Consider the following 24,461-nt stretch of genomic DNA (forward strand, 5'->3'; position numbering starts at 1 on the left):
AGCCGAGATAAAAGCCATGCAAGTAAAATCGACTCCCAAATGACGCGTGCAGTCATCTCGGGGAAAAAAAAACACATAACCAAACTGGGGTTTACACTCTGGTCTGTACCCATTTGTGACTCCTCAACATGAATAAGACTGGAAAACCTCAGTGTGCATTCGCTGTCAACAGCTGCACTGCAACAAAGGCTAGACAGACAGCCTGCAGAACAAATTTGCTTTGGATCTTGTTGTCTTGGTCATGAGCTGATGTGTGTATAGTTTTTGAAATGAGGCATTATGAGCCAGACAAAAGACAATGTTTCTAAGCTCCTTGTTTTTACAGAGTTCTGCCAACTGAGCCTTTGGCATTATAGTAACCACATGAGGTTATTCAGATCTGCCAATTCCAAACATGATAACAGATGATCTCGTCTCTTTATTAGTTTTCTGCGGTACAATCAAGTTCTCTAAAAACAAAATGGGTCTTTGTTTTTTTAGGTTATTGTTTTAATATATATTTAAAACAGATCTCAACAGTCCAACGTGGAGCGTCACAGTTTAGCACACAGGCCCAAAGCCAGTATATAGCTTACATATAGCTTTCCACTACTTTGCCTTTGTGGGTACAGCTGCATAGTTGCAATCAGCAGGCCGCAGTCATTGCAAGAAACAGTTTATTATATTTCAGAATGACAAATAGTTATGGACATTACTTTTGTTGTTTCAATACACAGGCAAATCTGTATGGACAATCATTAGGTAGATGAAAACCAAATAAAATTATTTGTACACATATTTTACAATACATACTGTCGCTCCTTACTGGCTAAAGCAATATGCATTACGCAGGAAGGTATTGCTATTCATATAATACAGCTAATTACAAGATGACATGAAAAAAAAAAAAGCAAAAATAAGTTATTTAAATATCAATTACATATACAGAATGTGCAACTTCTGCTAAGCATTTCATATATGTAATTAAGAATTTAGGTTGCAAAACAACAAACTGGAAGTGAGTAACTGGAACTCAGTTGAATTAAACTTGGCATTGGGAACTCAATACTACGTTAAAATACCAGCATAACCCCTTTGAAACTCTTTACATTACCTGACAAAGGTGTCCATTAATGGACCTGCGAACAAAATGTAGCCAATTTTTGCCTATAAAACAGTTACATTTACCATCTAAAGTGCATTTACAGTGTCAGTATTTTCAATCTTTACAAAACACTTTTCGGGTCTTCTACTAACGACCCCCTCTCCTCACTTAGCCCAGAGCACCACTTTGATTGAGAGGAAAAAAAGGCATCGTGTATCCATCGATCCATCTGTCTGCCAAGTGCCCACTGCAAAACATAGCCTCTAAATGCTGGAGTAACTGTTGTTCAGAATTTCAATGAATGAAATGAAGTAAGTCATCAGCTTGATTCTGGCTACAAAACTTATAACTGTTAGAAATAAAGAGTGAGGGAGAGAAATAATATTTATTTGTTCAGTTTCATTTAGTGTGTGCAAACAAAAGACTAATGACATTCTGGATAGTTTCAGTTGTGTTTTTGATCCCAAGATTTTTTCCCCCCCTCAGGCCGACCTCGCTCAGCATTTCCCTGAATTTTAAAACTTGTTTTTCTGAACACGGAGGTCACCTTTTCACCTGATGTGACAGCTTGCATCGACCATTCCTTTTAACTGTTTGACAACTCATACTAGCATTGATTGGAAGAAAAGAAAATACATCCCAAACAGCTTATTGTTCTGCTATAATTTAAATTCCTCAACACTGCAGCCATTGTTGACAGTCCAGTAAATTCGGGACCTGACGGCCCAGACGTCAGCTGTGTCTTCGTGCTTCCCGGTTCCATAACCCCTCTGTAACACGTACAAGTCAGTGTGTTTTAATATGGTCCAGAGATGTTCAGCATGCAATGGTCATGCCTGTGGCAAGCCTGTGGTGTTGTGGTATTAGCCATGCTTCACTGGAATGGACACTTCAATCACTTAGAAACATGTTCTGGGCTCCACATCCATGTATATCAGTGAAATGATCTAGTTGAGAATGCATGTATAATATGTATAGTATAGGATATATGCCACAGTTCAGTCTCAGTCTTTGTAACTCCTCATCATAATGGTAAGGCAACTTAAAAGGTCCGTTGACACACCAGGGAATGTATTATTTCAGCGAGAGGTGATTGTAAATTCTACAGCAAAACAGAGCTTTAAGACTTTATATAAGAGCAAAGTGCCCATCCAGGATATTGTTGTGAAAGGGTAAAGTATAAAATACAGAACTATAAAATGACAGGGTGGGCTCGAAGTAAGCCCGCAACGATCAAAATGCAAAACACAAATTTTAACACGAGTCATTTTGAAATTAAGATGTGCCCTATGCTACAATATATAAGCATGACACAAAATAAGCCACCTCGAAGCCATTGTTTGGTGTGTGTATTTAGTTGATTAACAGTCCAGATATTAAATGTGTCGCGTCATCGTGAAACTATTAGTGGGAAGCAAACATCGAATTACGTCGCTTTGGCTGAGCTACTTCCTTAAATGACCCTCAGATTAAGTTGCCTCTGCCACACGACAGATGAAAATGAAGCACTTATGAAATATGCAGAAAATAGTCTTTCTTGATTTTCTTTTTAAAAAATCCATCCTTAAAAAAAAAAAAAGTGTGTGCTATCTTCCTTAAAGGCAGATCCAAGTCTTTATTTTAAGACTTTGGGAGACGTCTTCAGAATGGAAATCATCCCACACAGTGAGTCTACAGTCTTTTTTGTCTTTTTTCTTTTCTTTTAAAGGCATCTGATATCTTGTCTTGGCTGTTTGGAGGAACTCGATGTCGTAAACATTTGGAAAAAAGACAGCGTGATAAAAGAGAGAGGAAAAAAAAAAATCAGAGAGCAGGATATGTCTTTAACATGTTCGAGAAGAAATGCTGTAGTGCCGTGGGGGGCAATTTACCCGAGGCCACGTACTGACCACGACATGGTGCGGATCAGTGAGTTGATGCGACTCGACTCCACCAGCATGATTACGACTGCACCTCTCTGTGTGCGTGGACCAATCGTGCCTCACTGATCAGGCGGCGGACGTGACGTTCGTCCCGCACCCCAGCTTCCCACACGCTGCTCTCTGTTAACAAGGCCACGCGGCTCAGCGTGTCAATCCCTGCTGTCGCCAGAGTTGTGGAGTACATGGGTAGGCCGATGGAGATGAGCCAATCGGAGACTGTGCTGACGTTTCCTAAGGTGGGAGGCTTTCGGCACATCTCCGTCAAACCTCCAGAGGGGATCTGAGTGACACGGTGGTTTAAAAATCATTAGTTTCACAGGATGATGGCGCATAATGTATATGTAGTCAAATCAGTGCAGGTTTTTTATTCATTTTGTAGGCAACTTTGGCCCGAAAGCTCCATTTCTGAACAACTCATGAGGCTCTATTAACATCTTTAGTGCTTTTACTGTTGTTTCATAACAGTAATTACATAGCCATTCCCTTTATTATTTCTTTATTATTTCCACATTTAGCTGGGCCATTAGATAGCCAAACAACCGTAATTTGCACTTCACCCCAACAATGGCTTTTGGTCCTTCGAACTGGCCAATTTTCCAGCCTTCATTGTTACACTTCAGGAAAGCCTCACAGCATTTATCTCACACTAAAATGCATAAAATTGCCCAAAAGTGGACTCTATCGAAACACTCAGGATAATTATTGTTCCCTTACAGCCATGCGGTGTTGTTTACGGAGCTCTTTGACTCTGAGCTGGTCTATGGTAGACGCCACGTCTTTGACTGGCTGCTCCAGATCCTCAGAGTAACGCTGTACCAGCGGGTGGGGGATGCCGCATCGGCCGTGCTGAAGGAAGGAAGTTGTGAGAAAAACATTGAATATGGCTAGAAGGAGAGAACAACACTTTGAAACCACTTAAAGCTAGTATCATTTAACGCCTTCTAAAATCAATAAGCAAATGCGTTCCTGTTCTTTGAAACGTCTATTCTTTCATTTGACCTTTTAGACAGCTATTCGTGCAAATCGCCTCCTCCCCATTTCCAACATCAGTGCCATCCAAAAGTGTCCATCTGCTCCATCACCAGGAACGTATGAACCCCTGGGTCCTGTCCTATTTCCTACCTTCATTCAATACTCTACTTTGCTATGCTGCTCCATCAAATCGCAAAAGACTTTCATCTTCTTTTTTCCCCCCTACAATCTCTACTAGCCATGCCCTAACGCCCTCCTTCACTGAAATCTGTAGATACTGATTCACTCATAATCTAAATAATTCATTAAGTTACCTAACTGACTTCTGACAGCCAGAGTGAAGCCTCAAGGCGCACTGGCACACGTTGCTAGTAGGACAACAATGCGCCTCTCATGTCTCTGCCAGTCCACTTATGACTAACAGGAATCCAGCAGAGCTCTGCTGTGGTTGAGGGCCCCACTTCTCACCTCATCACTTGATGCCTCTGTTTGGATATGTGTTGTTTTCTTGCCAGTGCTGGGGGCTCCAACATGTTCAAGGGGCCCAGCCTGGGGTCTGGCAAGAGGCAGGAGGTTTTATAACCCCGTCTGCCTTCAGTAAGATTCAGCCCATAAACTTAACAGTCTGAACCGCATCATAGTAAGACTCAAGCCACAGTCTTTCCTTCTCAGCTCCAGCATATTTATTATTGCGCACACACACACCCTCACCCACCCACACCCTCACTCACAAATAAATGCCTTTAGATATAAAACGGCATGCGCACACAATGAGAAACACACAGACTCTAGACTCTATTAGTGTCTATTTTTAAACCAAGTTCCAAAAGCAAGCTGATGATGTTTTTGTCCTAAACACAAAATTATTTGGATCAGAGCTTCAGTAAAATTATGACTGAGTTAAGTTAGGCATGTTACAATGCTGAACCAAAAGACCCTGACGCCAGAAAAGTATGGCCTGGAGGTGGTTTGGATTTTTATAAATCAAATATTTTTCTTGAGCACTGAAAAGGATGTGATTCTTTTTAAAAACCAAATATCCTATCTGTGTGTGTACATCTATTATTCACCACAAAAACTTCTGCTTCAAGAACGATCAGTCACTGAAGGAAACCAGTTTTAAGCTTTTTAATGATTCAATGTTAAACTGTCACCCTTCGTTTTAATGGTATCTGAACTGGTTATAAATTCATCTATCACCAGTGAAAGTAAAATGTAATTTGTAGTGTAAAATATGAGGTAATTTTCCATGTTTTAGATGATGCTTAACTAACCTTGTCAGAGTAGGGCTCCTCGGTAAGATCAATGCCCTCACTCTGCAGCCGTTGCTCCAGGAGGGTAAAAAGATCAGGACCTATCTTGGTATGGGAAAGTTTCCTCGTAACAGCCATCTTGCCTCCAAGATCCGAGAGCCAGGGAGGCTGCACCGCTGGTGGAGTGCCGGATTCCTCGCCCATGGATGAGGCTGATGAGGTGGCACATGGACTGGCTGGAGTACTTGGGGTCTTGGGAGGCAGAGCAGGGGCACTCAGGCCGGGGCTGCGGATTATAGGGCTGCTGGGTTGAGAGCGATTGAGGGAGTGGGTAGGCGAGGCGGTAGGGGATGGCGAGGAGGGAAGGGAGAGAGGGGGGTGACGAAGGCCATTGGCTAGTCTCTCTCTAGATTTCTTTGCAGGTACAGGGGGAGGGATGGGAGGCTTTTTGGGGTGAGTCCGCATCACCCTCTCCCCACTAGCACTAGAATCAGGAGGACTTGGAGTGGGGCTGGAAAGGGGCTCTGGAGGGTTGGAGGACATTGATGTTGGACAAGAAGAGCGTAGGCGAAGCTGTGAGGGTACTGGCGGCCTATCAGCCCTTCCTTTAGGACTAACCGTTGGAGTCCCATTTTGAGCTGGAGAAACGGCGTCTCTACAGGGCTTGATGGGGCTAGTTTTGCCTGATTTGGGTATTTCCTTACTAAGCTTAAGCTCCACACTGAGATCGTTCTTCTGCTCAAAGTTCTGCAGATCTCCCAGAGAGTGGGAGCGCTTCCAGGGTCCGGTGGGCTGCGGGGGACCATCAAGGTCCTCGCAGCTGCGACTGGCTGGGATTGGAGACCGTCTTTGGGCTTTTCGCAGCCCGAGCAGGTTGAAGCCCTTAAGGGAGGGCTTGATGAAGAAACTTTTTGGAAACTTTGTGCGCTGATTTTTGCTGTTCTGCTGAAGGGCCTCTGTAGAAAGAGTCATGGGCAGTGTTGGGTAATCTGGAGACTGGTGTCCTGCTGAAAAATGACTGGTTGCTTTCCTGCTTTTACCTGGAAAATAAAAAAATTCTCTCTTAGCTTTGAACTCTAGAGTTTCCAAGGTTTCTCCCTCTTTACAGTGAATAAGTTTCTCACTCTTCCACTTCTTATGGAAAGACTTGCGCTAATATAAATACTCTATTCATGTAAATACCGTGCATGACTCAGCATGAGTGTTCTTTACTGCCTTGGCTGCCTTTCCTCCCAACTGTTTTACATTTTTATGTCTGTAAAAATTCAGCAGCTTGCACACTGCAGGACTCCAAATTTGTCCATTTATTGCACCACAGACATTTGCTGTCCTCTGTGATGACTTTTTGCAAAAATGAAGAAAAATTTATTAGAGAAAAAAAATGAATTAACACCAATACTCACTTTCCTGTGGGTCTGAATATGTTCCAAAGTAAAACTAAAATAAATAAAACTGATATAAACATCATATCCTTACAACATTAGCCAGTCAAAAGCAGACAAGGCTACTGAAGATGTTCAGATAAGTGTTCTGATTCATGAACATTAGTTGGCATTATAGAAATAACCCCAAAGAAAGCTGCCTGAACGGGGAACTTAAAAAGCCTCGGAACAAAAGTATGAAGCAACTTACCATATATCCTTTGGTTTACAGAGCAAAATGGATGAATGAAATGGATGAGAGCCACATAGTGCAACTCAAAGATTTAAAACAGTGGAATGACAGGAAGGAGTTCAATAGATGAAATCCCAAGAAATGCTTCAACAGTTCTCACGTGTATCAGAAAAGTTTGTTGACTGACTACGAAGGTTAAAAAGGATTGCAAGCTATACTTTTAAATATATAATTGCATAATTATGCAGATATCGTTGTATCACTGTTAATTACAATCTCTACATTTAATTACTTCTTTAGTCAGGATACTATACTTTGCTGTGACTGCGGCACACACATGGGAAATAGGTAAATGGCTGAACTCTGTTCTGTGACTAATTTAGCATCTTTCAGATTATAAATGAAATATAAGCTGAAAATGTGTTTGGTTATTCAGTCATTTTTTGGGGAAAATACCTTATTGGACTGCATTGATCCCCCCTCCCTCCACAAATGTGTTTTCACACAAAATGCATACAAAAAGTTTTGTTTGATAAAAAAAAAACAAAGTTAAAAAAGTTCTGAGTGCAAGGGCCCTGACTCATGATACACATACACACACAAATTATATATTATAACTAATATTATTAACCAGCATTAATGTATGCATAAAAGGAGTAAGATCTGCTGCATCTATACAGAGGAATCAGAGTGTTAAAGAAGAGCAGACATTCAGGGCTCTACAGTGAGGTTTTCCCCAAAATTATAAAGTTTAAATGACATCCGTTGGTTAGTTTTGAGTTCTCTTCCATTATTAAAATTTAAATGCTGCCCTTTGCCAGTACTCTAGATTAATAAATATTCAGAAATGTTCATTAATATACAATAGCATATTAATGAATCTATTCTTTACGGTGGAAACACCCTTTAAAAGAAATAGAAGCCTCTTCCATTCCCTCTAATAGTAAATACTACAAAGTTTATTTTGATATAAAAAGTCATAAAATACCAGATAACATGCCGGTTACTATTATTTACTCCTAAAAAGTATTCATTCACATTTTTCTCAAAATTTACCAGATTCATACTTAATTGTTTTAATTACGGTACTTTGCAAAAGTCTTGAGCCACCACTTTTATCTTTATATTTTGCTCTGAAGGAGACAGACTTTCTTATAACTTTTAAAAATGGTCTTGAGCAATAGTTCTCCAGACTTTTTTTCTTTGGACATTGACTGTTTTTTCAATACCTGACCAGGTTCAGGTTTTTTTTTGAGTTTAGTGAGTCAGCCGAGCACAAAAAGGCACCCGACTCAAAGCATGAACTAGTGTTGTGTCTACACATAACTGACAACTGAGAAAGAACCAATTTTAAATGGGATGTTCAGGTACTTTGTTACTAGCAGCCTGTGTAAATATTTTGCAGATTCAACTGGTTCAACTGGAACTTCAAAAAATGTCAAAGATACAAGTTTGATAGGCATGAAATCAAACTTGGCATATCTCAGCATTGAATGCAGTGTGTCCTTAAAAATAAGGAAACTGGACAGGTGGAGGACACAAGAAGTGGCAAGCCCAAAAGAATATGTACAGCAGATGAATAGCATCTGAAAGTCATGTCCTTAAGATATCCAGCAAAGACCTGACACAGGACCTGAGAGATGCATCAGGGATCTTGTCAAAAATGATGGAACTATGAATGGTTAAAAGTACTGTCAGATTTAGACAACAGCTTCATTTTTCAGCATTTCAGTGATCGCAAACACACCCAATGAAATGCTATCAATCATGGATTGGCATCCCCAGAGCCCAGACCTTAACATTACTGAGGCAGCGTGGGATCATCTTAACAAGACTGGAACAAAAGGCAGTGAACATCCAAAGAAGAGCTTTTAAAGTCCTTCAAGAAGCCTGGAGAACTACTGAAGACTGACAATAATGACAGGAATAGCTTGTCTAAGAGAGTTCAGGCTGTGTTCAAGAATAAAAGCAGCCATATCAAATTCACTTTAAAGCTTTTTAGAATTATATAAGGCAAAAACTGTATTTCCACATATGTTTGCACATATTTCTATAAATCACAGCATCTATTTCCTGGCAAAATATTTAAAACAAAAAACAAGCGTGTGGCTCAAAATTTTAACACAGTATTGCATGTTGCATGACAAAATGTGAAAATCTAGTATCAGGTCTAAGTCTTAAATTAATAATAATAATTGCATTAGATTACACAATACTAATAATACAAAAATGACTACTTTTTTCCTTACTGATTTGTACAGAGAGAACAGCTGTGGAGCCCTGAAAGTACAAGAAGTGCAGAGTGTTTACTAATTGTTAAGGATCTAGTTTGTGAACAGCGTTTAGAGGCATGAAAGGAAAAAACAGACAAAAAAGGCGAAACAGAAATCAAACAAGCAGCACCAGAGTCCTTTTTTAATCAGAGAAGTGGTTTTATTCCACAGCTTAAATCTCTACTGTTGCAGACTGCAACAGTAGAGATTTAAGCTTTGCTTTGCTCTTCAGCCTTAACAACATATATGTACATAAAAGGGAAACCAGTAGTTACACTGGGGCCATACAGATACAGAAAAAAAGCAGTAATCGGTGAGTGTTTGAGCTGTTAAAATGATCCTACGTGTGGAGGAAGAATACAGTCTTTTGCAGGGACCGGTCTCAACAAGCACACAATCGATCGGAAAAATAAGACCTCAAACCTCTAAGAAAAACAACAAAACTGCACTATAGTTTGAAAATGTTTTCATCCACATCATTTTAGGCACATACTGTGTATGACTGTGCAATATGGTCGCTATAAACAAAACAAACAAAATAATGAAACGGTGATGATAAGATGAGCTGCCAGCTGTGATCTGACATCTGACCGTTAAATTTGTCTAAATTTCAATCGGCCGAGAGAATCGGCACTGCAAGTAAGCTCAAGCGTGCACTAGCAAACTACTCTGCAAGTTTATATCTGGATTAGAAACACTCAACAGAAATATTCTCTGAGCTCACATTCGTCTTCCTCGTATCCACCTACAGGCCTTGCGCCCACAGGTGAGACAGTTGGGAAGCAGAGTCCATGAGTGGGCAGTGATTTTGTTCTCTTCAGAACGGTTTTGTGCATTGGGGAGCGCATCCCCCTCTGTGTTCCCAGTATTGTGGGGTGGACTAGGCTTAGTGGTCTGGGGCTTGGCTCCTTCTCAGTTACAACTGGACTTTGGCACTGATGATAAAGAATGCCTATAAGATGAAAAGAGTGGTGAAGAAAGTAGAGTGCAAGCACAGTAAAAGTGTCTGAAGTGAATAAGGGCTTTGTAAAGATTGGGGGAGGGTAAGGCAGATAGGGTGGCAAGAGGAGCTCTTAGGTAGATGCTAATTCAAAGGAGTGAGATGGTCAGGGTGTTAAGATGCAGTACAATACAAGTGATGGAGCAGAGATGAAGGTCCAGACAGGAAAAGGGCAAAGGAGTCACTGTGGTACTAGGACTAGGGTAGAACAAGAATAGGGCTCAGTTAGCCTAATACCCAGTGGGCTTTGGGTAATGGTGGCATAAACTAAGTAAAGCAAGCGTTACCATTCTCCAGGTTCTCATTGCTCTCGTAGCACCCAGAATCCCGTGGGGAGTCTCCCACTATGCTCCGACCCTCCAGCAGCAGCTTTTCCTGGGAACCTGACATTCCACTGCGCTCTGGATCACTGCTACCTGCTCACAGAAAATCACAGAAAGGCAAATGATTTCCTTGTCCTTTAAAGTATTATTTCCTCATAATAAATACATAATACATACAGTGGTCCCTCGCTATAACGCGGTTCACCTTTAACTGTTTTGCTGATCTTTTTTGTGCAATTTTGCATGCCTTTTTTTATTTTTAACAGCGCATTGTGTTCTGTGTTTTGATTGGCTGTAGACCATTGTCAATCAATGGGTTATTTTTAGAATGTAACTCCCGCGATAAACGAGGGACCACTTTTTTAGTCACTTCCTTCAGATTTTCCTTTCCCTGTTTGGCTCCTGTAATCTGCTGCTGCATAAATCTAAATTTATATTTCAGTTTGTCGGGTTTCCTTCACTGTTATCCTAAAAACTCTGGCACAGAACAACATTTTGAGGTTACATGAAGATGTCCTTGTTTAAAAAACCACAATCAAAAACATAAACTCATGGAAACAGTCTAAATGGTCTACTTACTGTCATACTCCTGCAGCAGCTCCACTGCAGTGAGCAGTACAGCTCTGTGCTGAGGATCGCTGATGTTCAGTTCATCCAAGTCCTCTTCTTCCAGCAACTTGAACGTGTCCAGGTCCTCGTAGCCATTGAACAAGAAAGTGGGCATGTAATCCTATTCAAGAGAAAGCAACAAGCTAAGCTCGAGGCTGTTTAAAGACCAAATAAAATAAATGCAGCAGACTAAAGAAAAATACACTGATCTGAGTCACATGACCAGGAGCAGAAGCATAAAATTCACCAGGTAAAAAAAACAAAAACAAAAAGAAGAACTTCTGTACAACAGATACTTTTCATCTGCTCATAATTTCCTGTCTCCATTTTTAAACTGCTAATTTGGTATTGTTAGTGCCGTGTAATCACATTACGCCACAGCTAATTCTGTTATGGCTGCTAATCTGTCGACACATTTTAATGTAGCAGAACATTTGCAATGGTGACAGATATATGAAACCAAAAAAAAAAAAAAAACAGTTGTAGCAGTAGTATTAGCGAGCTAGCATCACCATCTTGGAGAACATGGCAAGCAAGATTTTGAAAAGGAAACCAACACACGTGGGAGCAAGTGAAGGTTCAAAGAGTTTCATCAAAATACTTCTCAACCACAGATGTCAATGTATTGCCCACCAACACAAACACACACTAAAGCAAGTCACTCAAACCACTGTGTTATCTGAAGTGACACAACGAAAGTTTTTTTGATTTTATTTTGGGATACACCCCGCGTGAGCGCTGAGTCCACTAACAGCAACACAACGACCGCTTCCACTTTGAATATCGCTCGGTTCCACGCCTGTGCGACCCACACATTTTTGTTGGACAAATATTGAGACCGTGTGTCATGAGCAAGACCATCAATTACAGCGCTGGAGTCCAGGGCAGAGAACTAGGTTGGTCTGTCCCGTTTCTGCTGGATGATGCGGGACTAAACAAAGGACCACCAACTAACACAAACACAGGCAGCTGGCTCCTCTCATTCACCAATTTTTTCGTGTTTTTGTGCCAGCCGAAATATGTAAACACGCTCCACATCCGAAGACTATTTGGCAGAGTCCACTGGTGGAAAACAACAGGGGTGAGGAGATTTACACTTCAGTTACAGAGAGGCCCCGTTGAAATCTGATTTTCCAGTGTAACCAAATGTTGGCCTAGCAGTTCCAAAAACACAAAGTAATACTACTACTTTGGCCTGTGACAGCTCAATTTTAGAATATTTAGTGCTTAGATAGGGGATGGATACTGCAACGGAGGAAAACCTGAGAAAGGCTGGAACTATAAAAGATTACTGAGGCATTCACTACAGTTGATTTACATTCTAGTATAAAACTGTCTGCCAATGAGGTAGCCAAAAACGATCTGAAGATACTGGATTATTTTGTCTTTTTTCCTTATTCACTTACCAACTTTCACTTTTTAGGTTTCTAGCTACTGGGCTCAAGATGACATGGCAGGCTAAAAGGATAGATCAAGAAAAATGTTGAGCTTGAAGTTATTTCTCACATTTTCTTTGCCACTTAAACCACCTGAAAAAAGGAATGCACTGTGGTTGTATATCATGTATAACATCCTTTCCCCACTGCACAAATCTGGGAGGACATGAGCACTCTGATGCACTTATAAGAGGCAGATTCACAGCTTAGTAGCATTAATCTTTAATCTGTGGCTTGGCCACCAAATTGGAATGGGATGAAAGAGACAACACACAAAACTTCTCTCTCTATTTGGGGAAGTGAGGCCTGCTGGCTGCCCGGGTGGGAGGAGATGATATCACGCTCACAGCGATGTGTAGGTTTTGATGAAAGATGCGAACTATTTGTCGGGGTGTGGCTGTCACAGTGTGGGTGTTAATGTTTATGCGTCAGTGGCAAATCAAACATCCAAAGCTGTGCAGCCTGTAATTGGACATACTATATTTATCTCCGCTTGTCTGCAAATGTGCTTGAGATATTTGCCTAACACAATATTTTCATTTCCTTCAAAGCATTTGTTTGCTTTTAGCGAAGTGCCAGATGGGTGGGCTTTTTATCCTGATTGCAGCGAACGTAACTTTTTACATTAGAGCCGCTTCACTTTCAATACATGGCAAAATCTGGCTGGTAATGTACCTTGAGATCGATACGATCCAGTAGCTCTTCCACTGAAGTGGGTTTGGGTGGCCGGCCCTTCCTCCTCCTCCGAACTGGCCTTTTGGGCTTCTCCTCTTCTTCATGTAGCACATCCACATAGATGAACTTGAAGGTGCCTACTTTGTTGTTCAGCAGGCCCATCCACGTTCCCATTGGAGGCTTGCTGATGATGTCAATCACATCCCCACGCTGGAGAAAAGATAAGTTAGCTGAGCATGACATTTTAAATTTGACCCTGAGGTTTCAAACCGCTTTGGCTAATAGAGGATTCAATGTCACTGTGAGGGCAAGGAATATGCTGAAAGTCTATTATTACATCTGTAAATAGATTATAGTAGAAAAACTTTCAGAGTTACAAGGCAGCATGCAGTATTGTGCAAAAGTCTTGAGCCATCCATCCATTGTGTGTTTTGTTTGTGCTCATTCTCATGCTGAAAATAGAGCAGATGCTTTCCTGATGGTAAGTCAGAATAGGGCTGCAGTTTTCTGCATGCATAATTCCATCAGTTGAGACAAGATGCCAAACACCGCCGGCTAAAATGCAGTCGCAAACCATCACACCTTACAGATGTGCAGTGCCAGATCTTTGCTGGATTCTTTCCTATTTCTTAAAGAAACGACTTTCAGATACTGTTCATCTGCGCTAGATATTTTATTTAGTCCTGCCATTTCTTGAGCAATTTCCTCAAATTTTTAATAACGCTTTGGGAATCAGCTTGTTTGGGTAAAAATATTATTTTGTTCTTTTGTCAAACTGTGAAACTGAGACTACAGAAATGGGAACATATTATGCGTTATTGTGACAGGCTGTTACACTGGTTCATGTCTTGAGTTAGGAGCATTTTTATTCTCAGGTGATCCATAGGTCAGTGTTAAGTTGTAAAACAACCAACAATAACTACACAAACACTAGACTCAAAATGAGTGAAAAACCAGCTGCTCATTCTGTCCAAAGAAACACCTTCAGACAGTTTGGAGAACTATTGCTCAGGACCACTGTAAAAAATGAAAAGAAAATCTGTCTCCACAGTAGAAAACAGAGATATGTCAGTGTCCAATAATACCTTCAGTTTGAGGGAGTCCGTATCATAGGGGCTAGGAGTGAAGTCTGTATGGACTCTGGCACGGCCACAGAATGGTCCTCTATAAGGAGGCTCCTCGTCATCGCCGTCCTCCGACTTCACGCTTTCTCTGTTACTGGCTGATGAGTCGGTAGTGCTCACCGTCTGACCACCTGAGCATAAAGAGGCAAAATAGCTAAAAGCTACAAAATAGTTGCCTATAAATCCATTACTAAACTTCTCACAAAAAAAAGGAAATATAAGTGCAGGCCTTCCATTACACTCTACATCAACAATCATGACAATAGGTAACAGGTAGCTTTACTTTTTACAGTGATTGAAACTTTAAAACTGGGTTTTCATCACTTGTATTACAAACTATTGGAAAAACAGCACATTTCCCTCTGATTCTGAGTGAAGTGTGTTGAAATCATGTCGACGTGTGGGAATATGAGAGCTAAGACTTCCTGTCTAATCATTACCATATGCTTGCCTGTGTGTCTGTTCTGTGGCTCACTGAAACTTGGCCAAGTCTTCATTTCAGCCACAGCTTGAAGTGATGCAGTATTTTTTTTTCACAAAAAAACACAAGGTTGAAGACTCCAAATAATGTACTTAAATGAAATAGCTAAAGAGATTAAAAGAAAAAAACTTGAAAACTCCAAGGCCATAACACATGGATCAGCTGGAAGGTCTGGGTATAATCATGCCACAAAAATCATAACTGAAGCAGAGAAGAACCAGGCAGCAGCAAATGCTATAAGCACCATCTAGTGTTGTGGCTGCCTCAAAACATCTATTTTTTTTTAATCTATGCAAATGCATAAATTGTCCTTATTATTTGTTGAGTTGAAAGAACCTAAATACAGTTTTTATTCAGAATCTGGGAGGAAAAATATAAAAGCAGCTGTTTGCACAGTCAAACCATTGTCTGAATAAAGGTTCTTTTAAAAGAAGTCTTACTCATTGAACTCTGTCCGCTGAGTGAACTGCGCAGGCTTTCCACAGAGCCTCCGGCCTTAAGCTTCGGTTTCTCGAGAGAGTCGGTGTCAGGCAGAGGGGATTGTGGAGAACCAGGGGCTGCATCTGGACTGGACTAAAAGACAAATGGAAAGGGGAGATCCAGATGTGTAACGAAGGAAGAGAAAGGCACAAATGATTTTTGCATTCAAGAGATGAAAGCATGTGATAAACAGCAGGTGGACGTATAACAACAAAAAAAGGAAATTACGGAAGGGAGACAATCATAGCTTGGTTAAAATGCAGGTGAGGGTATGACAGGGGACGTCAGCATTTTCTGTTTAAGACATTAATGAAATTTTTTACCAGCTAGCAGTATTAGGGGTTAAACATTTGCGTGCGTGAGGGAAAAAACAAAAACGGTATGAACCCATTAATTTATTCACACACAATTTAATCAAATCATTAAACATCATGAGAATAGCAAAATAGGAATCCATTAGTAACAACTAGATCAAAAACCTTTTGATTATTGGTTAAGTCTTCTCAGCTAAGCTTTGAATGTCTAAAAACAATAAAAACATGACATCTACGCACTCGGTCAAATGTTTAGTGGCGTTTCTTTTTGAAAGAAAACAGATTAGAAAGATGTAAATATTAACCGCTCGTTCTTAGCTTTAGTCATTTATGATTTTTAATAGGACGTGTACGGAGACCCATTTTCAGCTGGCATCACTTCCATGCTCCCAAGTGTCACACTGTGTTCCTTGATAAAGTTTATTATGTTAAATGGCTCATTGATCATTAAAAATAACATCTTCCTTTAGCTTAGTGCAGGTCAAACATCAGGCTTTAGGAGTTTGATTAAATCTTCTTTGAAAATCAAACAGATTTCTAAATGAAACTTTGGAGCATATATTTTTATATAGCGAGGTCAACGTTTGCTGTTTGTGTTTCAGAAATCCACTAGGTGGCACTGTGGTTTATCAAATAGCTGACAACTGTGACATAGCAATTCATTTTTCTTCCCTCCTCCTCAACCAACATCTCCATGACTCATGTGAGGATATCTGGGTCACTTTGTTGAGACCACCATGACAAGCAGATGGCCAACTGCATGTTAATGACACATCCTACGAGGTGACATCAAACTGTGGAGCTGGACAGGCCACTGGTAAAGTGAGTAGATGCCCAGAAAAATTAGGTCAGTGCAAAGGAGACTATCCTTTTAGACTCGCATACTTTAACTCTCCATCTCCTAAGTGCTGGCCTGGGGGAGGTTTGCATCACTCCCTGAGCTCAACTTGAAGCAAACACCCCACCCAAGACACTTAGTCCAGGAGGGGAACAGCAGAGAGAGAAATCCAAATGTGAATGGGACGTAGCGCTCTGTGTTTATCTTGTAACTAACATAAATACTCCCCACCCAGCCACAGCCGATGGACAAAATATCTAGCTTACTCTGCAAACATCCTTTAGATGTGTACACGATAGGACTCTTTTTTTTAAAAGCCTTATTTTAAATACTAGGAAAAATAAGGCCAAGATAGGGACAAATGAAGCATTCAAAAACTGCATCCACGTCTGCGTCCACGTTATATTTATGTCAAACCTGCTCAGAAGGAGAGCTGCTGTACTTCTTCGACATGCGCTTCCTCATCGTCTCTTTCACTGACTTGACTTTCTTGCCCAGTGAAATCCGAGACGTAGTGGGGGATTTGACCACTTCTCTGTATATTGCCTCCTGCTCTTTACTCTGCGATCACAAGAAAGAAGAGCGAGAGCAGAAAAGACAGATGAGAGGAGATGGGAATGAGACGTTACAGATTGCACGGGGTACGACAAGGACCAAGAGAGATCACAAAAACAAAAGGGAAATCGGGGCGATTAAGCGTAGCAGGAGAGTTCAGCTCGTGCTCTTCTGTTTTACAAGATGTTACCACTTACATTGGCCTCATTGCCTGCGTTGACCACATGGAGGGAACGGTTGGACAGGTCAAAGCCTCCAAAGCTGCATGTTCTCTGAGGGAGAGCCAAAACACAATCAAATGAGTCACACTCACCAGGCCACGGAACTACAGAACTTCCCCATCCACACCCAACGAGTCAACTCACAGTGATTCATGCTCGGCACAACACGGCAGCAGTTTGATTAATGCGCATGGATGTATGGTTCGCATATATGCGAGGGCATGATGTCATATGGGACTGCAGACAGCCAACAGACATGATGTAACAAACTTTTATACGAGCTCCTCTTTAAAATTGCGAGTTATTGTTTGGTCCCAGTCAAATGAGCTGTTATATTGTCGGCTCCGAAAGGTCCCCGATATGCTCGGAACATTAAGCTTTTCTTGATGTGGCTAAGCTACTTTTACATGTGGATATATATATTCTTTGCATCTCAACCCAATGCAGTTGGCCATAGTTAGCAAACATGCACAACATATAGAGCCAACAATATATTAGTCTCGTCAGAAACATTTTCAGAAAGAGGCAACTGTTTCTGCTGAGAGGACAGAGAAATATTGATTTTTTTTCTCAAGATCAAAAACTAAATAAAGGCAGACACAAAACTTTGACACGTAAAGAAGAAATACTTTCATTCGAATTGCTAAGTTGAACTCTAAACACAAAGATGGAGACACGGACATGCACACAAAGCATCTGCCAACAACGCTCACAGTTCAAGTGGGGCACGTGATGGCATTTCCCTTTTGCTTTCTGAGCAATTACAAAACTGCTCAGCTCAACCCTGAACAAGTGGGCGAGCAGTGCACATTAAGAAAATGGCCTTTCTACTTTACGTTTAATGCTGCGATCGACGCCACAGCTTTCCAGGAAACATAACCTGTTGCAAAGACGCTCATAAATAAGCCTGAATGTGATGGTGGCGTGCAATGGAATGGACATGCACCCAGATATATATATAAAAAAAAAGATGTTTCTCGGAGATAATTACAGAGAAAGAGAAGAAAAATAAAAATCACATCTGCAATAGAGGCACGGGCCAAAAAAGAAGACGAAAAGCAAAAACAGAAATAAGTGGATTCAAAGTTTTTTGATGAGAACGACCTCCAGTGACTTCACTAGAACACGATAGGATTCAGGTACCCTCAAAGCTGCAGGATAGCTCTACTACGTCTTTACCTCTATGTGTCACTATTTCTGCTGGTATACACAGATTATTGAGACACATCACTACTAACAACGTGACTTTAAATTGTCCACCATTTTCGACATGTGACAGGGTTATGGTGACAATGCAGAATCAAGTCAATAAGGCCCGAGTCACACAAGCCTAGAGACCAGTCCACAACCATCTGGTAACCATCGGTCGTCAGGGCGAAATTAGTATTCCCCAACTAGTTGGCAACAACCTTTTTTTTTTGGTCACTAGCTGATTTCCGCCTGTAGTTTGCATGGCAGTGAAACTGTGACAGAAACTGGAAACCAAAGATTGATTGCCTTCATATTAAACGTTGCATCTTCTGAAACAAGCTGACTGCAGCACAAAGGCAGAACTTTTACTTTTCTGGTTTTCGTGGTAAGTTTTACTGCTGCTTTGGTTAACAGTTAGCAAGTGTTTGCAAACAAGGTGGCATTTCTTACGTAAACTGCAGGCAACTGCAATCAATGCAGCACCCTTTTTTGCAAGCAATTTCAGCTTAGTGAAACTGTGGAACCTCCTGCAACCACTCTCCAACCACTCTCCAACCAGCTGGGGAATAATTGGTGGTGTATCATGTCCAATATGGTGGACAACTTTCGATCAACATGCAAATAACCTCATAACCTCACATGAAAAACATCTATAGGGAAGGTTTGCCAAAAAGAACTAAAATAGTTACAGTTCCACCAGACTACTTTCATTTGGGTTAAAGTCAAAAAAGTCATTACTGGCTTTTTACAATCACTGTATGATGATTAAGGTTTTCTGACCTTTCCATCATTTTGTTGCTATTCACAGCCTTATAAATTTGCAAGATAATAAGCATGGCGACTATTATGTCACTGAAGTTCACCTAACGAGTCAACCCATTCAATACGTCTTTGAATGTTATGTGCTGCAGTTATGAGGATGAGCAGCTCCGAGCTTGTACAACATCCCCTGCACCCACAGGGATCAGTGTGACTACTGATCTGTAAGTGCATGTGTTCTTCAGGGATCTGACATTTATAAAAAGCACTTATAAAACCTCTGCTGTAACTTAACCTCCCAAGTAGGGCACTGCACTTTCCATAATCATTTCATATTCAGCTAAAATAAAAAGGCTTGAAGGCAAAGGCATTCGCTTAAAGGTCACTGAAGATGGCATTCTTATAAGGGCAGTTAGGTCTGTCACTGATATGCCAGCTTTTGATGTTTTCAAGATAAAAGAACTTGTGCAATGCCTGCATGTTTACACACACACTATATTAAATGGGTACGTTTAATATAGGGTATGTAACAGTTGACCTGTTATCTTATTTGTGTATGTTTGTGCGACATTCACCTAAAAACCTCTGAGCTATTCTGCAACTTTGAAGCACACTGAGTCCTTCTCACACGAGGCGGCCGATTTAAACCTGTAGACCTAAACTCACAGACTTCTGCTGGATGCGCAAGAGCACACGCTTGGTGCAGCGGTCCACGCTGGCCGCCCACTTCCTGTCCGCCTCACGGTCCTCCTCCAATAGACAGCGCCGCTCAGCGCGGCTGAGTGTAACCGGGCGGACCAGCTGTGCCCAGTTGAGGTGACCGTACAGGCTCCGCTCTACCACATAGGTGATGTTGAGCTCACTGACTGCTGTTCGCCCACGCAGCCTGCGAGAGGGGAACACCCAGCCCCCTCCCCCACTTCCAAAAACCTTTGATTTGGATACATCACAGCGGACGGGGGAGGATGGGGTGACTGACAGGGGGGAAATGGGGGACTTAGCATTGCGCGAGCGCTGGTACAGGAGGTGCTTGGTGGAGTATGCATAGTTGGGATCAGGTTTCCGGTGCGTCCAGCTGCCGTGGTGCCGGTTGGCAGGTTGATGTTTGGGGCTGCCTTGCGGAGCGTCATCCAGGGAGATCAGAAGGCGGGACTGGGAATGGGGTTTGGGGCGAGGTTTAGTCAGGCCATAGAAAGCATACAGGGCCTCGTTGCTACTTACCCCATGGGAGATGGAGTTCAGGGCCTTCCTCATCTCGCCATCAGTTGTGGAGCGTGACAGCTTTCCATCATCGTCCAATCCACAGCCATCGAGCTCTGAGAAGGAGGAGCCACTACCTGTGACACCAGGAATAGAGCCTCCCAGGGCACTGGAGCCCACTGGGGTCCTCCTGGGGGGCCGGATAAGACCGTGGGTACTAGAAGACTTATTGAACGTTTTCACCAGCTTGTGTCCAGACCAGGTGTCCAAACTGCTGGAGGAAGGGGAGGTTGTCAGGCCATCTGTGTCTCCATCCAGAGAAAGCTGGTCATGGGTAAGTGAGGGCAGAGATGCCTCCTGGTGTAAAGGGGGCTTCTTTAGAACCCCAGTGTACAGAGCGGTGTTGTCCTCACAGGTGGGAGGTGTCTCCAGATTCAGAAAATCTAAAGAAACACAAACAGTCAGTCAGAAAGTGTGTTACTCAGGAGGGTTAGACAGGAAAGTCTGCCTGAATTAGCTACCCATCAAAAAATTTACATTCTTAAAATCTGAGAATTGGGAAACCCCAAAACATTAAAACGCCTATAGCAGTTATTCATTGAAATTAATGTAAAATCCAATTACATTAACATTATTTAGCTGGTTGGAATGTGTAATAAATCATTAAGATAATCAAGTTATCAAATGAATATATTGCTGCCAGACAGAATCACAAACCTTCGGAGGCATGTTTCTTGCCCTCCTCCACCTTGATGAGTTTTTTCCTGACCCGGCGTGTCGAGTTAACCAATTTGTGAAGCCTTTTGAATTTCACAGAGTCCTCTGATTGTTCATCATCTGACTGTTCACGAGACTGGTGGAGAGAGAGTGAGAGCTAGGGTCAATAAAAAGCAAAAAAAAAAGAAAAAGAAAAAGAAAGAAATGCATAAAGAAAAAGAAAAGCTAACACTGTGGAAATGTCTTTCCAGTTCAGCATAACAATTCATGGTTGCAGTTGTAACAGAAACAGGTGGTTTAAAATGATTAGGCAGAGAAGGTAAAACACTTGGGTGAATATGCTTTGAGATTTTAAGAGATCGTTTACAACGCCACAGATTGTGGAGCTCTGTTTAGAATGGCGGCAAAGTTAGTGAGGTGAGGGATGAAGGATTGGAGGGATGGTGGCACACTGCATTGTGTGAAGGTCATTCAGTTGAGACATGAAATGCACTAAAACAACAAACCAGGTGGCATGTGATCTGAAGGAAGTGACACAACCAAATGATGTAATCAATCAGTATTTTAAAAAAAAAAAAAAAAAAAAAAAAAAGGTTGTCTAGAGTTATGTTGTCTTCAGAGACTTTCTGTTTCAGAGGAAACCACTATTTAAATGACACACACACACACACAGGACTTTTTTTTTTTAACTCTAATTTCTATTTAATCTTACTTTTTATATATTGTTCTCAGTGTTATATATTTTTTTTTACATCTTTATTAGCATCATTACTTTGACTATGATTTCACTGTGTCGTAGTGGTGATGTTTCGACTGCTGCGAGAACAGTTAAAGCATTGCTTAATTTGCTTTTTGTTGTCACTGTCATGGAAACGTGCTCCCAGCTCACATTCATGGGAACATCGTTTGCCAAAGGACAAAAGTGTATTTATCTTTTCCTACACATAAACAAGCATATCTTTAAAAAACAACAACAGCAATAAAAACATCACATATACTTCCATACACACTTTTTTTGAGTAAATCAACCCTCGTGTGGTCAAGTGGGAAGAAAACTCACAATCCTATTACAATTTTCTTCTCTCCCCAAAACACAGAATATTAACATTTGCTTTCATTGTACTAATGTAGTCATTTTTTATCAATTTATTTTTTCAGTGTTTGGAAAAGGAGGGCCATTTGCATGCACGTTTCAAAATCTGACAAGAATAATATGCATCCACATTACTGCCTTTACTTTTATACGCAGTTTTATGCATCTGAAAGAAAAAAAAAAAAAAAAAAAGAGGGAAAAAAGGCTTTCCCGCCACCCTAAAAACAGACCACAGGCTTGGCGCAGAGGCTGTTGACATATAGTCAGGATGATGTTAACAACTGTGGCTTGGTTTGAGCAAACATTTGACAGTGACCACAAATCCCAGACAACACCACACCAAGGCCACAACAACATGATGACTTTTCATTTTCTGCAGGTATGCAAGTATTACAAACCTTAACTGTTGCCAACGTGAAAAGGGAAAAACTACACATCATTCATAAAAGTGTCATTGTGTAAGTCCGTGCTTTCCACTTCAACATCGCTTTCAGAGCTACATTTTAGGTCTGATGTAACCCTTCTTATAAATAGATAACACTGTCATACATGATCATATTTTTTCATATATGTGGATATTGTGATAAACTGTGCATTTAACATTAAATCACTGAATGAAACTCCCACAGGAAAACAACTGTCCTGCACCTCTGCACAAATACAATGAAGGCCCCAAGGGTCCAAAACATTATTTTCATCGATACATTTTTATACTGAGCTTGAGCAGTGTGCAGGATATTTCCTTTTTTGAAACTGTAGTTTTCTGCCATGTCCGCCCAGAACACCAGACCACTCGCTTGGCGGATGACAAACCTGCAGAAACAGGCTAAGAAACCCCATTCCACTGTCCCTCCAACAACTTAACCATGTCGGTCTGACTGCTGTGTTAGCTTTTTCTACTTGCCATTGACCCTGGGTGATGGTTGAGTGCATTAGTTTCATTAAATGCAATGTAACACAAGTCTTTGTTTAAAAAAAAACTGGAAAAAAGTCATTTTATCATATTAAGAACTATGTGCAGCGCTAATGCCCTAGCAACGTCAGGGTTGAATGATGTGATTCTTCTTCTATTCTAATGAATAGAAGATTTAGAGGAGATAGTGACATAAATCCCAACCCATTCCCAAGAGGCACTATCCATTTGAATGACCACATAAACAGGGGAATAGGGACAAACTCAGAAAGAAAGCCTAGCAAAACGAGGACATAAATCAACCTGGCCAATAGGCTGCCATTTAAAACATGGGAAAAGTAAAAATGCAAACGGTGACTTTACAAACATCTATAAACAAAACGTACGACTGAACGTCCTTTTCACGCACACGAAAATTTCTCTGCAATCCTTTGGAAATACAGAAAAAGAGCATTTACAAGAAAATCTAACAGAGCTCAGAAAACCAATAGAACTTACCACTATATTGGAAAAAGCAGGGCAGCACTTCCTGTGTTAATATTCCATAATTCAATCAAGCAGGATCATCAAATCCGTAGTACCCTGAGCACATTCCCTCGCATGCACAATCCAAAATAATATCTGTGCCCCTGTGCACATGCTGGCAGACACAAACGCAGCCTGTTTAGCTCAGAGGAATGAGGGACTGTTTGGAAGGGTCGTGCTTCATAGCTAGCAGAGAAAAGGCATGTTGTGCATGGAGAACAATCCCAGCGTTTGAGCCCCTCTGACCCTGCCTTGGCCCCCAAATCGCTAATGGCCAGCCCTGGAATGCAGGTTCCGTTGCCGGGGCAAAAAAGACCAGAGAAAAACAGCATCAGGACGGAAAAAAAGTCACAGAGCAACCAAAAAAAGGTTTATTGCAAACATTTCAGCTACAACCATGAACTGTATATTTGTGTCTGTATATAGCATACAGGCATGCACGGACGAGCAAATCTACTGATCTTGGAATTAACCTAATTCTATTCACTAGAGAGGAGAAAGGGCAGTATGTGACACCAATAGAGGCCCCAGCAGAGAAGAAATATTTCCTGTAATGGCCAGTTCTGGAACATGGAGCAAAGGGAGATGCATAGCTCCCCCTTTCCTGGCCTTGGGGGCTGAGTCTTTATCTTAAGTCTCTGTCTCCCTAGTTTCCTCTCGGCCTCTAGCATTTGCCTCCAAGGGCCAAACTGTGTGTTCTACTACACAATAATCCTTCAGTACTGTAACTCTTCCGTCCTCTCTCATGTCTGTAAAATCCCCCAAATGATCAACCGTCTTCCCACAGGAAGTGAGCCGCTAACAACAGAAAGTTTTAGGAGACTGACAAGCTGATCAGCATACTGCACTACATCAAAGAACCAGATAACAGATACAAGTTATGCATGGC

The 24,461-nt window shown here is 41.3% G+C and overlaps 1 protein-coding gene across 4 annotated transcripts in view; it reads right to left on the reverse strand.

Moving 5' to 3' along the window:
* Positions 1-639: 639 nt before the first annotated feature.
* The window catches only part of sash1a (SAM and SH3 domain containing 1a), a 159,766-nt gene continuing 135,944 nt past the window's right edge, over positions 640-24,461 (reverse strand). For all 4 annotated transcript variants that reach the window (XM_039598737.1, XM_039598738.1, XM_039598739.1 and 1 more), the window contains 12 exons: positions 21,042-21,177; positions 20,346-20,767; positions 17,151-17,225; positions 16,816-16,959; positions 15,207-15,339; positions 14,247-14,416; positions 13,162-13,371; positions 11,021-11,171; positions 10,406-10,534; positions 5,253-6,271; positions 3,721-3,852; positions 640-3,286 (listed from right to left, as the gene is read on the reverse strand). In XM_039598737.1, coding sequence (XP_039454671.1) covers positions 3,026-3,286; positions 3,721-3,852; positions 5,253-6,271; positions 10,406-10,534; positions 11,021-11,171; positions 13,162-13,371; positions 14,247-14,416; positions 15,207-15,339; positions 16,816-16,959; positions 17,151-17,225; positions 20,346-20,767; positions 21,042-21,177 — 2,982 coding nt within the window. In that variant the 3' untranslated portion in view covers positions 640-3,025. The remainder of the gene's footprint in view (positions 3,287-3,720; positions 3,853-5,252; positions 6,272-10,405; positions 10,535-11,020; positions 11,172-13,161; positions 13,372-14,246; positions 14,417-15,206; positions 15,340-16,815; positions 16,960-17,150; positions 17,226-20,345; positions 20,768-21,041; positions 21,178-24,461) is intronic.

Source organism: Oreochromis aureus, linkage group 15 (assembly GCF_013358895.1).
Source record: "Oreochromis aureus strain Israel breed Guangdong linkage group 15, ZZ_aureus, whole genome shotgun sequence".
NCBI lineage: Eukaryota > Metazoa > Chordata > Actinopteri > Cichliformes > Cichlidae > Oreochromis > Oreochromis aureus.